Source organism: Talpa occidentalis, unplaced genomic scaffold (assembly GCF_014898055.3).
Source record: "Talpa occidentalis isolate TD23 unplaced genomic scaffold, MPIMG_talOcc4v2.1 talOcc4.4, whole genome shotgun sequence".
In the NCBI taxonomy this organism is placed as follows: domain Eukaryota; kingdom Metazoa; phylum Chordata; class Mammalia; order Eulipotyphla; family Talpidae; genus Talpa; species Talpa occidentalis.
Window position 1 is genome coordinate 41,855,584 of NW_023604295.1, and position 14,167 is coordinate 41,869,750.

Below are 14,167 nucleotides of genomic sequence, written 5' to 3' on the forward strand. Positions count from 1 at the left end.
CGGTCGCAAGCATTCAAATTATTGTCTTGCACTAACATACCTATACCTGCTCTGCCAATACACAATTTTGTTGGGAACACCATAGCTTACCACAGAGCACTGGTTATCAAAGTGTGGTTTCTAGACTAATGCTATAGTTCATGTGCTTTCTACTCTGTCTGTTCTTACCCTTAGCCCCATCACCTCTCTGCTCTGGATGCTTCAGTTCTATAGCAAGCTTTCAAGAGTTACTTTTTAAGCATGTCTTTATCTGCCTCTTTGTTTAGTTTCTCTGTATTCTACATATAAATGACACCATCCAATTTTTATCTTTCCAATATTTATCTTTCTCCTTCTGACTTATTTCACTTAGCATTATCCCTTCTAGTTGCATCCATGTTGCTGCAAGTGGCAGATCCACACATCTGGTTTTTTTTTTTTTTTTTTTTTTTTTTTTAGCTTTTAAAAATCATTTTCCCTTTCTTTTCTTTTTTTTAAAGATTTATTTATTTATACAAGCACTGGGTACAGTCAGAAGCGCAGGAGGGTGAGAGAATTCACCAGAGTCAGGGTGGAGAGCAGAGCAGGCAGACTGACGAAGTACACTGCTGAGGGAGCAGTGGGTAGCAGGAGAGGTCTGTGTGCCATGTGGGACCCTCGCCCTGTGGCCGGGGATCGAACCGGCGCTGCAGAGGCTGTGGGCACCTTCGCAGTCCAGCGCTCAACCGCTGCGCCACCAGGGAGGCCCACACACATCTGTTTTTAGGCACTTAGGTTGTTTCTATAATTTGGCTATGTAAACAGTAAACTGCAGTAAACATAAGAGTACAAGTTTCCTTTCAAATTAGTATTTTTAATTTTTCTGATAGATCCTTAGAAATGGAATTACTGGGTGTTGTAGCAGATGCATTTTTGATCTTTTGCCACACCTCCATGCTTTCCATACAGACTGGACCAGTCTGCATGTCCACCAGCAACGGAAGGGTTCCCTTTTCTCTATATCCTCTCCAGCACTTGTTTCTTGTCTTTTCAATATGAACCATTAGTGCAGGTGTGAACTGGCATTTCATTATGGTGTTGATTTGCATTTCCCTCACAATAAATGAGCATTTTTTTTGTATGCCTGTTTAGTTTTTCTGCCCATTTTTTGATTGGGTAATATTTGCTTTCTTTGTGTTGAATTGTATGAGTTACTTTGTAGGTCATGGGTACCAATCCCTTGCCAGATATATGGTGTGCAAATATTTTCTCCTATTCAGTGGGTCTTTTCATTTTAGTTACCGTTTCTTTCACTGTGCAAAAGCTTTTTAGTATGATGCAGTCCCAGTTTTTTATATTCTTTTGTGTATCCCTTGATGTTGGGAACTTATCTGAAAATACATCGCTGAAGCCTATGTAATGAAGTGTTTGCCTGTTTACATCTCTGTATTTTATGGTTTATTCATTTCTCACATGCAAGTCTTTTATCCATTTTGAATTGATTTTTTTGTGTATGGTATGAAATAGTGTTCTAGTTTCATTCTTTTTCAGGTAACTGTCAAGTTTTCCCGGTACCATTTATTGAAGAGGCTATCTTTGTTCCAGTGTATGTTCTTGGTCCCTTTGTCACAGATTAACTGCCCACATAGGTGGGGGTTTATTTCTGCACTCTCATTTCTATTTCATTGGTCAGTGTGTATGTGTTTGTTTCAGTACCAGGCTATTTTAATAATTATGGATTTAGTCTGACGTCTGAAGTCTGGAAATGTGATACCTCCATTCTTTTTTCTTTTTTGTCAGGATTTGGCTATTGGGGGTCTTTTGTTATTTCATATGCATTTCACATGCCATTAATATTTTTTGAGGGATTGCATTGAATCTGTATATTGCTTGGGTAGGATGGCCATTTTGACAATGTTGATTCTTCCAATCTAGGAGTAGAGAATATTTTTCCATTTCTCTGTATTTTCTTTTTTTTTTTTTAAATAGAGGCATGCTTTATTTATTTATTTATTTGTTTGTTTGTTTGCTTTGTTTATACATGCACTGGGTACAGTCAGAAGCGCGGGAGGGTGAGAGAATTCACCAGAGCCAGAGCAGGGAGCAGAGCAGGCAGAAGGACCGAGGTACACTGCTGAGGGGAGCAGCGGGCGGCAGGAGAGGTCTGAGGGCCATGTGGGACCCTCCTCCGGTGGCCGGGGAGCAGCCGGGGATCGAACTGAGGCCGCGGGCAGCTTCGCAACCCAGCGCTCAACCGCTGCGCCACCGGGGAGGCCCATTTCTCTGTATATTCTTCTAACAATGTCTTATAGTTTTCTTTGTGTGTATCTTTTACTTCCTTTAGGTTTACTCCTAAGTATGCATGCATGCATGTATGTATATATGTATGTATGTATGTATGTATGTATGTATTTTGGTGTGATTTAAAGGGATTTCTTTCTTAATTTCTTCCTCTTCTAGCTCATTGTTTGTATATAGGAAGGCAACTGGTTTCTGTATATTGATTTTAAATACACTCCCACTCTGCTTAACTGATTTATTGTTTCATTTAGTTTTTCAGTTAGAGTCCTGACGATCCACTATGTATATTACTGTGTCATCTGCAAATAATGATAGTTTTACTACTTTTTCCCCAATTCAGATTCCTTTTATATTTTTCTCTTGTCTAATTACTCTAGCTAGGACTCCTAATACTGTGCTGAATAGTAGCGGTGAGAATGGACACCCTCTTCTTGTACCAGCAGCATTGAGGTGCTCTCTATCTTCCTGCTGCTATATGTCAAAAGGGTGACTAGAGTTAGGACTTTGACCACTAGAGTCTAATAGTGGAGCGGCAGAAAGAAAAGCCTTTTTGTTACATAATATATATTATCTTATGTATACATACATATGCATACATACACGCACAAAGACATTATTAAGGGTATTTGCTTAGCTTATAGTGTTCTCAATTCCTCTCCCTGCTAGGTTTGGCTCTCCCTTCCTCTCAGTTTTACAGCTATATACCAGTGGTTCTTTTTTTTTTCCTCTAAATTTATTATTTTCTTACACTGCTGTTCATTTTTGTAAAGTAACTTGTTTCTCCCCTCAGGCGTAGTCCCCCTGGTTCTCCCACCACCACAGCGCCTGTGTACCATGGCCATATTCCCTGTGTTCTTCCTGGCCCTGTTTTGACCCTTCTCTCTCCCCTTCCCTTTCTGTATCCTTAGATCTATTGTATACTAGTGATTCTTAACTCTAGTGTCCCTTCTCCAAGGAAGTAACCCTGAATTTTAGGTTCTCAGTAAACTATCCTGTCCCTCCTTCAAAAGCTATTTCAAGCATAATCTTACTGTACTTTTTAAAAAATAATTTTTATCATTATTTTTTAAGATTTATTTATTTATGCATACAAGAGCTGGGGTACAGGCCAGAGAGGTGGGGAATGAGAGGATTCACCAGAGACAGAGTGGGGAACAGAACAGGCAGGCTGACTGAAATACACTGCTGAGGGGAGCAGCAGGTGAGGCAGGAGAGGTCTGCTGTGCCATATGGGTACTCCCTGGCTGGCCGGGGATCCAACTCATGCTACAGAGGCTTCGGATTGCTTCATAGTGCAGTGCTTAACCCCTTGAGCCACCAGGGAGGCCCTACTGTACTTTTTTGACTTGTCTAGGCACCCAAACTGTTCTCTTATTTAAGTGTTACTCTTACTGAAATGTAGTAATTATCACATGGTACTACAATTCCTTGTTAGATTTTAAGTTCCTTGAGACCAAGAGCTTTAGATCTTCAAAGCTAACACAATACTTAACTTATTAAACATCAAGTTCATTTGCTGGAATTGTTAACTCAATGTACTAACACGTTATTTCATGCTCAAATGAAACTGACATTATGCTAAGTGAAACAGGTCAGACACGAAAGGACAGATATTATATGATACCACTTGGATGGATTTTCTAGAATAGTCATAGAGACAGAAGCGGAATAGTGGTTGACAGGATCTGAGGGGAGGGAGGATTAGGCAGTTACTGTTTGTGGATACAGAGTTTCTGTTTGAGAATATGAAAAGGTTCTAGGGATGGATGGTGGTGATGGTGTCACAATGATGTGAAAATACTAATGCCATGAGCTGTGCATTTAAAAATGATATATTTTATATTATGTTTATTTTACCACAGTTAAAAAAAGTCACATATAGTACTCAAATGCAGTCTGCTTCTTTTTAGGTATGTACCTTTAAAGTCTCTCTAAAAGTACAGACTTTAATAATATCTTATGCTTTGGCAATAAACTTTAATACCACAGCAACAAAAATTCAAACTATTCTTGAATGTCAAAACTGAAAAACTGGGCTCACAACTATGAAACAAAGAATGCCAATTGTTTATTAATTTCTTTTTAAACTCTTTTTCTTTACCAAGGAGAAAAAAAGTTTAATATTTCATTCTGTTCAACTGTGTAATTATGACAATGGGACTTATTTCTTTAAATCTCTAGAACTAAACCAGGAAAATCTAGGTTCATTCCAGTCCAAACACAATTTAATGTTTTCAACTGTATGGTATTTATTAAGAAATCCTAGCAGTCAAAAGTCTTATGTTCTTCTAATAATTCCTTCAGGCCATCCCACGCAGTGACATCATCCTTACCAAATAAAGCCCATTATGCAATACCCACATATGCAAGACTATTACTTTCAAGGAGAACAGTCACTGTTGTAAACCTTGAGAGGGCCTAAGACTGTGACAGATATTCTGTATAAGATTTTTAACACTGAGCAATATAAACTCTAATAGAATATTCTAAGAATAATACCCTTTAACATACCAGTGAATGGAAAATTTCTAAATACACATTCAAGAAAAAATAAAAAGGAAAAAATTTTAAGGTCAAGTTCTTAAAGAATTATATAAAAATAATCTTTTAAAATATGATTTGGTAACTATTTAACAAGCAACAATGATACTGTTCATGGTACTTCCCATAAGCTAACAAACCAGGAGAAAGACACAAACAGTTGCCCATTAAATGAAGATATTATGATGACTGATAAAAGTATGTTACACTTTTGAAACTGTCTCTTTAAATTTGCTACATTTAATAAATTCCATTTATGCATTTCTTTTGTTTTCAACTGCTGTCCATTTCCCATGAAAATCTTGTTGCGAGGGACTGCAATATAAATAGTTTTATTTAAGTTATTAATATAAACTATGCAGCCCAGGGAGGTCAGAACTGGGAATATTTTCATTTAGAATGGTTTTCTTTCTGACAATTTTACATAACTTGTGAATTTCTTTTTTTAAATTATTTTTAATCATTTTTTTTAATCAAAGATCATGAATTTGTATTGAAATGTCAGTGAGTGACTTCTGAGAAGATGGAGCAGATGTTACTTTTCCCTAGTCCTTCTATTAAGTACAAGTAAGAACCCTGGCCATTGTTTGTGACATCAACTTAAGAAGACTCTAAAAAACCGAGAGTAGGGACTTTAGGACCCAAGAAATAATGACCAGTTCTCTGTGTTCTCTTTTTTCCTCATGTACCCTAGGCTTGGAGCTGATGTCTCCAAGTTGACAATCCAGAAACACCACAGGATAGACAAAACATTTAAATAGAAGCCTCATCTCGCTAATCAAAGGAAAGGGGTAACTTAACAAGACAAAAATACTTTTAAACAATAACTGTTTTCCTCTAGCCAGGTATCTCAGAAAAAAGATACATGGCTTTATCCAACCCATGCCAGCAAGCTTACACCCTTGCCAGACTATGTCATTTGGCATTTTGGCAGTTCCTCCCTCGTCCTCACTGGTTGATGTCAAAGAAGGCTAAGTAGGCAGTCAAGACTTTCATCCCTGTAGTAAGGTAATGACCCCCCTCTTAACCCTATGGAATCAGTGGAGACTATAAGAGGAGCTTGAACATCCAAATGTATTCTCAAGCAGTGAGGCTTTCTCTGCCTTTCTGTTGGTGTGATGTTGGAGGATGAGTAGAGCTAGCAATTAGACTACTGTCCAATAGGTAGACAGGCAGAGAGAGAAGATGTTTTCTTATATTTCTTATTTCTAGTATAATTTGATTACTTGCTATCATTTTTCAGAAAGCAAGGGCCTTGAAGAAATCTCTTGATTCCTTAGAGGAAGGAAATAATGGGAAGTATATGGGGTATGTAGCAAAAAGTTCAAGGACTGAAAAGAATTTCAAAATCTCAACCTGATGCTGATTTTTAGGGTTCTGCGTAACAATTTAAAATTCATGACTATGGTGTCAATATTTGGAAAGTAGAGAAATTGAGAGGCACATTTCAAGAGGAAGTTCCGTTGAGCTTCTTTGACTTTTGAATGAAGCAGACACTTTAACAGTATTTAGTCCCTATCACTTACAACCCGAAAAGTCAAAACAACTTAAATTAGCACTCAGGGATTCTGGATAGGCAGATAAAGATGCTGATAATTAAGTTCTGAAGTCGTGTTAGGAATAGGCAATTAGAGGAATAAAGAGGGTCTTAAGTTTGTTTTCACCTTTTGTTCTGCATTATTTGAAGAGGGAAACTACTGATGTATTTGAATGATAACAAAATAAGTAAGGGGAGAAAATTTAAATTAGATAGAAAAGTCTAATTTGAATCTAAATTGAAGGGATAATGTGTGTATGTATGTATGTATGTAAATACATGCATACTCTTATTAAGATTTAAAATAGATACTTAGTAATTTTTGTTGTCATAGATTTCTTAGCTTCAATATAAGTTTCAGTATAGGTGATTTAAAGCCATTAAGTGCTCCTTATATGTATCACAATATTGCTGGTGACAGTTTCTACAGTTGTTCAGCCAGAGCAGAACTAGGGTACCCTTTTCTCCTGCCCTCAGATGCATTTTTTTCCACTGCCCTCCTGCCTCCACTAACAGGCTTTTGAGAGGCCCTTTAGAGCTATTGCCTGCTGCCTCTTTTTTTTTTTTTTTTTTTTTTAATGAGAGATTTATTTATTTGGAAGGGGAATCAAATAGAACTTTTATTTTTTTAAGTCATTGCCAGATGTTTTAGGCTTTTGTTAAAGCAGCACTCTCACCCGGTGCCAATTTCTTCTTGCTTTTCTGTTGCTAGGCAACAGACTACTCTAAAACTTAGTGGATTACAAAAAGACACAACAGTCATTTATTGTAAAACTTTCCTTAAAATTGGTGGCTTTTCCTTCTGTCACCTTCCCCCACACACATCCTCCCCACCATCCAAATCTAACTTGCCACACAAGTTTCTGTTAACACAAGGCTGAGAAATAACTAACTCCAAAACTAGGACAAAGGAGTTGTAAGATAAGCCTGGAACATCTTGTTGTGCTAGAATATAAGGAAATGCTCCAAAAAGTGAAGGTGACATATCAAAAACATACAGGGACTAGTTTAAAGAGGAGTTTCCATAATGTAATCTGAGATCTAGTGAAGTTAATAAGCCATTGAACAAAATGAAAATACATGAGTCTATGAAGCAAATAAATCAATGTGTTTTTTTTGTAATAAGAAAGAATATCATAAATTAAAAGCATTTTATACTTCAGAATAAAAAAATTTCAGTGTCATTATTTTATATACCCAAATAGTTAGGTATATAATAGGTTAAATAGTTCATGTATTAATTTTATTATAAAATATTATAGTTTCACATACATAGTAGTTTTCCCCTCAACAGTTGGATTTAACTCATTTTACCTAAACACTTACTTGTTTGGGAATAAGTTATTTTTAATCCAAGTTATACAGCATTTCCTAAAACAAATCATAAAGGAAAAATTGTGATTACGCCCTTTTTCAATATGTGAATTATGTTAGTTTATGTTAGCCTTCTGATAAATGTTGGATTCTTACTTCTGAGTCCACAGCTTTTGTTTCATCTATTTATTACTTTTTTAACAGATACTTTATTGAGTGTCTACTATGTGGTGTGTACTGTGGAACTAAGTGCTAAGTATACAGAGTTGAATAAAACAGACATAGCCTCTATTCTCATTACAGAGACTCATTAAATACTTCTCTGCAAATCTTTTTTTTTTTAAAGATTTATTTTTATTTATTTGCACAAGCACTGGGTACAGTCAGAAGCGCAGGAGGGTGAGAGAATTCACCAGAGCCAGAGCGGGGAGCAGAGCAGGCAGAAGGACCGAAGTACACTGCTGAGGGGAGCAGCGGGCAGCAGGAGAGATCTGCGCGCCATGTGGGACCCTCCTCCAGTGGCCGGGGAGCAGCCGGGGATCGAACCAGTGCTGCAGAGGCTGCGGGCAGCTTCTCAACCCAGCGCTAAACTGCTGCGCCACCGGGGAGGCCCTTCTCTGCAAATCTTAAGTGATCATTCTATGTAACTCCTCATTAATATTAAGGAATGCCTTTGCTACTTTTAAACTTTGTTGACATTTTAAAATTAATAGTGTCTCAGATGAATTTAACTTTGAGGGTAAGATTTTTGAAATTGGAAAATAATCAAATATCTGATTGTAAATTAAATGTCTTAGAACATTTTCATTGAAATATTTATTTTAGTTAATTAAAACTTCAGTGGTATTTCCCTTAGCTAAAATTTTTCTCAAATCAAAATAGACTTTTTTTTGGCTTTGGCCAATTGAATAATACAGCCAAGGGTGGTGCCAAAGAGTAGTTTAGTTGTTGACTTATCTCACTAACAGAACAAAAAAGACCAAGGTCATATTCAGGATATGAAACCTAGAAGTGACTTACTAGCTTCAGAGCAAAGCTGTTTATTATCCAGTTTGTGGCTTTTTACAATACTTGACAAATCTCAGTTGAGCTTGCTATCTGGAAAACTACCTAGGATTGACTACACTGACACAGAGATGGAAATTTAGGAGGCTTATGAGACAATAGATAATATCCAAATGTGTGAAATCACAGATTAGTTTAGTGACATAAAAATACAATATCTTTTACACTTATTTAGTCTCATTGAAAGATAGCAAATGTATTTTTAGATAATTGTTTTCTATACTTTTTGCATTTTAAATGTAAAGTATACTGAGTATAGTATTGCTGCTTTTGGGGTTACCAAAGATGATACATTATTGTTTTGTACTCTGCTATATATATCTCAAAAATCTTTTTAATTGAAATGACATTAGTTTATATGTAGGTTTCAGATAGTGGCATTATAAATCAACATCTATATATGCTACATTTATGTTCACCACCAAAAAATCCTGATTTCCAATCTTGCTCCTGTAATTAACTAGCACCTCTACCCAGTTTATCCACTTTCCTTTCCCATACTCTTTTGCTAGCCACTCTTTTGTTCTGATAGTCCAAGAATTTGTTTTTTATTTTTTTGTTTCTTTTTCTTCCACACATGAGTGAAATTATACAGAGACTTCTTTCACTAAGCATAATACCCTCTAGGTCCATTAACATTGTGGCAAATGGCAGAATTTCATCTTTTTTGTTGTTTTGTTTTTGTTTTTCATCTTTTTTTTTTTTTAAGATTTATTTGTGCATACAAGAACTGGGGTACAGGCCAGAGGTATAGGGGGTGAGAGGATTCACCAGAGACAGAGTGGGGAACAAATAGGCAGATTGACTGAAATACACTGCTGAGGGGAGCAGTGGGTGAGTCAGGAGAGGTCTACTGCACCATGTGGGTAACTCCCTGACCGGGGATCGAAGTCATGCTGCAGATAGTTTCATAGGTTGCGTCTGAACCCCTTGTGCCACCAGTGAGGCCCTGTTTTTCATCTTTTTAAACTTAGGTTTTAGATACAAACAGTCAAAGACTACTTTTTAAAAGGGCAGTTTTATTAGAAAGAAAAGAGAAGAAAGCACCTGCATAGACATAGGTGGGCAGTCTTGGGATGAGAGCTGCTCATCTTTTTTTTTTTTTAAGATTTATTTTATTTATTTATGCATACAAGAGCTGGGTTGTAGGCTAGAGGTGTGTGTGGGGGGGGTGAGAGGATTTACCAGAGACAGAGTGGGGAACAGAACAGGCAGATGCACTGAAATACACTGCTGAGGAGAGCAGCGGGCAAGAAAGGAGAGGTCCACTGTGCCATGTGGGTCAGCTCCCTGGCTGAGGATAGCTTCATAGTGCTGAGACTTAACCCCTTGAGCCACCAGGAAGGCCCCTGCTCATCTTTTTAAAAATAACTCTACTGTATTTAATTGTGTAACATGCTACTGTTTAATTTGAGGAGTTTTGTTATTTTTGCTGTCTTGCTGTAAATCTTATGAAACTGGCTTTATGCTTGCCATGTTGGATTTTACAGTATATGAAGTAATTTTCACACATTATTTAATTTGATTTTTGAAATAATCCTAAGAGGCAGTGACAGGAGATAAAGAGAAATGGATGGACTCATGGTGCATGTAAACCAAGAAACTGACACTGTTGATAGGATTAAATTGAGAAAAGGAGGAAGATGTCAGGATGATTGCAGAATTCTGACTTAAGCATGTAAGCGGACAAAAACACCATGTAGTAACATAGGAAATGTTGGGAAAAGAAATATATTTACAAATATAAAGCATTTCAATTCAATGGTGTTATTATGTAAGTTAGTCCTCAAAAGCTAAGAAATCTCCCCCCCCCCCCACCATGAAAAAGCTTGAGGCAGTTTTGAAGCAATCAGTTTAAATACAAACTTAGGACACTCTCCATAAATGAGAATTTCCTAGGCTGTTTTAGTTGCAAGACAAGTGCTATTAATTTTTTATCTGATTTTATTACCCTACTTTGAATTTTAGTGATTAATGAAATTGGAAGTATCAGTATTCTCACTTAACTATTTGAATATAGTTGAGAGTCTAATAGAAAGGAGAGAGCATAGATATATTGAAAGGGAAATGAACTATATCTGTTACAAATACCATGACCCTTTTAAAAATCCAAATACATTGTGTTATTATATTAAGTGTAGAGTATTTCATTTAAAGGTTGTGGATAATAAAAAGAGAGCAAAATCTATGTGCTATCTATAAGAAACATTCAAAACATAATAATCTGGGAACGTTGAAATTAAAGTAAAATATAAGAGGATATTTTGTAAAAATATTGGCCGTTTCACTTTTTGTGATGTCTAGCAAATTGCCACAAATTCAGTGATTTCAAGAATTTCATAATTTATTTGGTTCAGGGGTCTAGGCACAGTTTAGCTTGGTCTCCTGCAAGATTTCAATCAAGGTTTTGACTAAGGCTGAGTTAGCCGGAGGGTTGACTAGGGAAGCATCTGCTTCTATGCAGAATTTATTTCCTTGCAACTGTAGAGTTCATGGCAGCATGCCATCCATTTTTTGCAAAATGCCACTGTTTCATCTTCACAGCCATGAAATATTCCATTGAATAGATGTTACACAGTCTTTCTATCCATTCATCTGTTGAAGGGCACTTGGGTTGATTTCATGATTTGGCAATTTTATTTTATTTATTTATTTTTAAAGATTCATTTATTTATTTATATAAGCACTGGGTACAGTCAGAAGTGTGGGAGGGTGAGAGAATTCACCAGAGTCAGAGCGGAGAGCAGAGCAGGCAGACTGATGAAGTACACTGCTGAGGGGAGCAGAGGGCAACAGGAGAGGTCTGTGCGCCATGTGGGACCCTTGCTGGTGGCCGGGGATCAAATTGGCGCTGCAGAGGCTGCGGGCAGCTTCACAACCCAGCATTCAACTGCTGCGCCACCAGGGAGGCCCTGATTTGCCAATTTTAAACAGTGCCACTATGTACCTAGGTTGTAAATAGATCTTTTTGTATTTGATTTTTCATGTTATTTGGATAAATACCTAAGCAATATTAGCCATTAATACTCAGTTTTAGATGCAGTGATTCACTGGGGGTTGCAAAATGGTGATATCATTAATTTTCATTGATAGCTATAATATTTATATAGAGTTGTTTCCCTTCATCTAGTTATTTGGTTTTTCAGTGATACAGTTCATATAGGGATGCCGAGAAATGGTTGTTTCTTTTTTTTTTTTTTTAAAGATTTATTTATTTATGCATACAAGAACTGGGGTATAGGCCAGAGGTGTGAGGGTAAGAGGATTCACCAGAGACAGAGAGGGAGCAGAACAGGCAGATTGACTGAAATACACTGCTGAGGGGAGCAGCGGGCGAGTCAGGAGCGGTCTGCTGCACCATGTGGGTTGCTTCCTGGGTGGGGATCAAACTCGTGCTGTGGTGGCTGCTGATAGCTTCATAGGTTGTGTCTTAACCCCTTGCGCCACCAGGGAGGCCCTGTTTCTTTTTATTTTTGAGAAATGCTTGATTCTTTATTAGTTTACAAGATAATGAATTTGATTTATCATCTTTGGCAGGGAGAGATGTCATTGTAAACTCATAATTCAACATAGATTTCCATCAGTTACAATTGTTATCTTTATTGAAGCTCACATTGTCTTATCTTTGGTTCCTGAGTCCTTTTGACATCTCCATGATAATCTTTGACTGATAAAGAAAGTGACAATATTTTTTGTTTTGTTTTGCTTTTCTAAAAACCTAAAAGTTTTAGTTCTTTGGGGAGGAAGATTTTAGGAATTCATTTATTTCTAGGATATTTTGTATGTAGTGATATGATCTTTGATATGATTTGTGGTAGCTATGCTTAGGAATTGTTATTTGCAAAGGGTAATGGTTTTATTTTTTAGTATATGTGGAGACTGAAAGGGAATAATAATTCCCAGCAGCAGGTGTACAGGCATATATTGAGATGGTTTATTCAATCAGTTAAGTATTTGAATGATTGCCCTGGACCAATCCCTACAAGCTTGCTCTGGACAAAGTTTGAGAAATTAAAACAATCATGAAACCTACTTATTTATCTTAAACTTAATTTATTTTTTTCTTTCAGACCTCTCACGAAATCGCCTCTCAGAAATTCCCATAGAAGCATGCCATTTTGTTTCTCTTGAGAATCTCAATTTGTACCAAAATTGTATTCGGTATATACCAGAAGCAATTCTAAACCTGCAAGCTCTAACTTTCTTAAATATTAGGTAAGAATATTGTTTCTTTTTTTCTAAGTTTTGCTTTTATGTGGTCTTTTCAGTTTCCTTTCACTAAAAGTTGTATATTCATATCAGTAGTATTTACACATGGTTAGTCTACATTAATAGTATTTCCTGTGTCCCTTTAGATTCTCCCTTTGTTTTTGTTTTTGCAACAGTTAACAAATCCTACTAGCAATTAGTGCGATAGACTTGCAGCAGACATGTAGCAGTGATTCTCCAATTACGTTTTCAAATAAACTTTATCAAATAAGAATAGATCTGGGACCTCCCTGGTGGCGCAGCGGGTAGAGCACTGTGCTATGAAGCTGTCTGCAGCCTCTGCAGCACTGGTTTGATTCCCGGCCAGCCAGGGAGATTCCCGCATGGCGTGGCAGACCTCTCCTGCCTCGCCCACTGCTCCCCTCAGCAGTGTCTTCAGTCCGTCTGCCTGTTCTGTTCCCCACTCTGTCTCTGGTGAATTCTCTCACCCTCCCGTGCCTCTGACTGTACCCCAGCTCTTGTATAAATAAATAATAAATCTTTTAAAAAAAAGAATAGATCTGAAATTACTTTGGTTCTTATGATTGTATATTTCTCTGTATTACGTCTGAATGCATTTATTCATTTCATCTCATCTCCTTTTTTTCACATCTCACAAGAAAGTCATTATTCTATTTCATTATAAAAGTTATAAATGTTTATTGAAAAAAATACAAATGTAGAAAAGCGTAAAGGAAGTTTGTCACTATTGTATGAATTATAACAATAGGTCATCTTCTCCCATTTTCCAGTCTTTTAGTCAGATATTTTTAGAGAATTTTCTCCTCTTGTTATGAATATCATTGGGAAAATATTTTTATATGTAATCATTTTATTGTACAGTTTATATGCTTCTAAAACGCACTTTCCTTCAGATATTTGGGTTCTTATAATTTTTCACCATGATAAAAGTAATAAATAATAAAAGTAGAGAATTTTTTATGTAAAAATTTTCTCTTTCCTAAGATAAATGTCTTGGAATAAAATAATTAGATTAAAAAGTTTTAAAGGCTCATGAAATAATTAGTTTAATCAGCAAAAGATCTTGAAACAGGGAGGAAATTGGTTGTAAGGATTAAGATCTTAAGTCTATCTAAGTAAAATTTAAAATTTTATCCTGATGATAGATATGTTTTATTTTACTTTAGCTTTGATTTGTATGTTTTTGTATAAAAGATCCCTTAGCCATACCTCAGTTGATAT

The 14,167-nt window shown here is 36.5% G+C and overlaps 1 protein-coding gene across 6 annotated transcripts in view; it reads left to right on the forward strand.

The window, feature by feature from the left end:
* Positions 1-14,167, forward strand: part of LRCH3 (leucine rich repeats and calponin homology domain containing 3) — a 95,687-nt gene that overhangs the window by 15,670 nt on the left and 65,850 nt on the right. For all 6 annotated transcript variants that reach the window (XM_037525388.2, XM_037525390.2, XM_037525385.2 and 3 more), the window contains exon 2: positions 12,787-12,931. In XM_037525388.2, the coding sequence (XP_037381285.1) occupies positions 12,787-12,931 (145 nt within the window). The remainder of the gene's footprint in view (positions 1-12,786; positions 12,932-14,167) is intronic.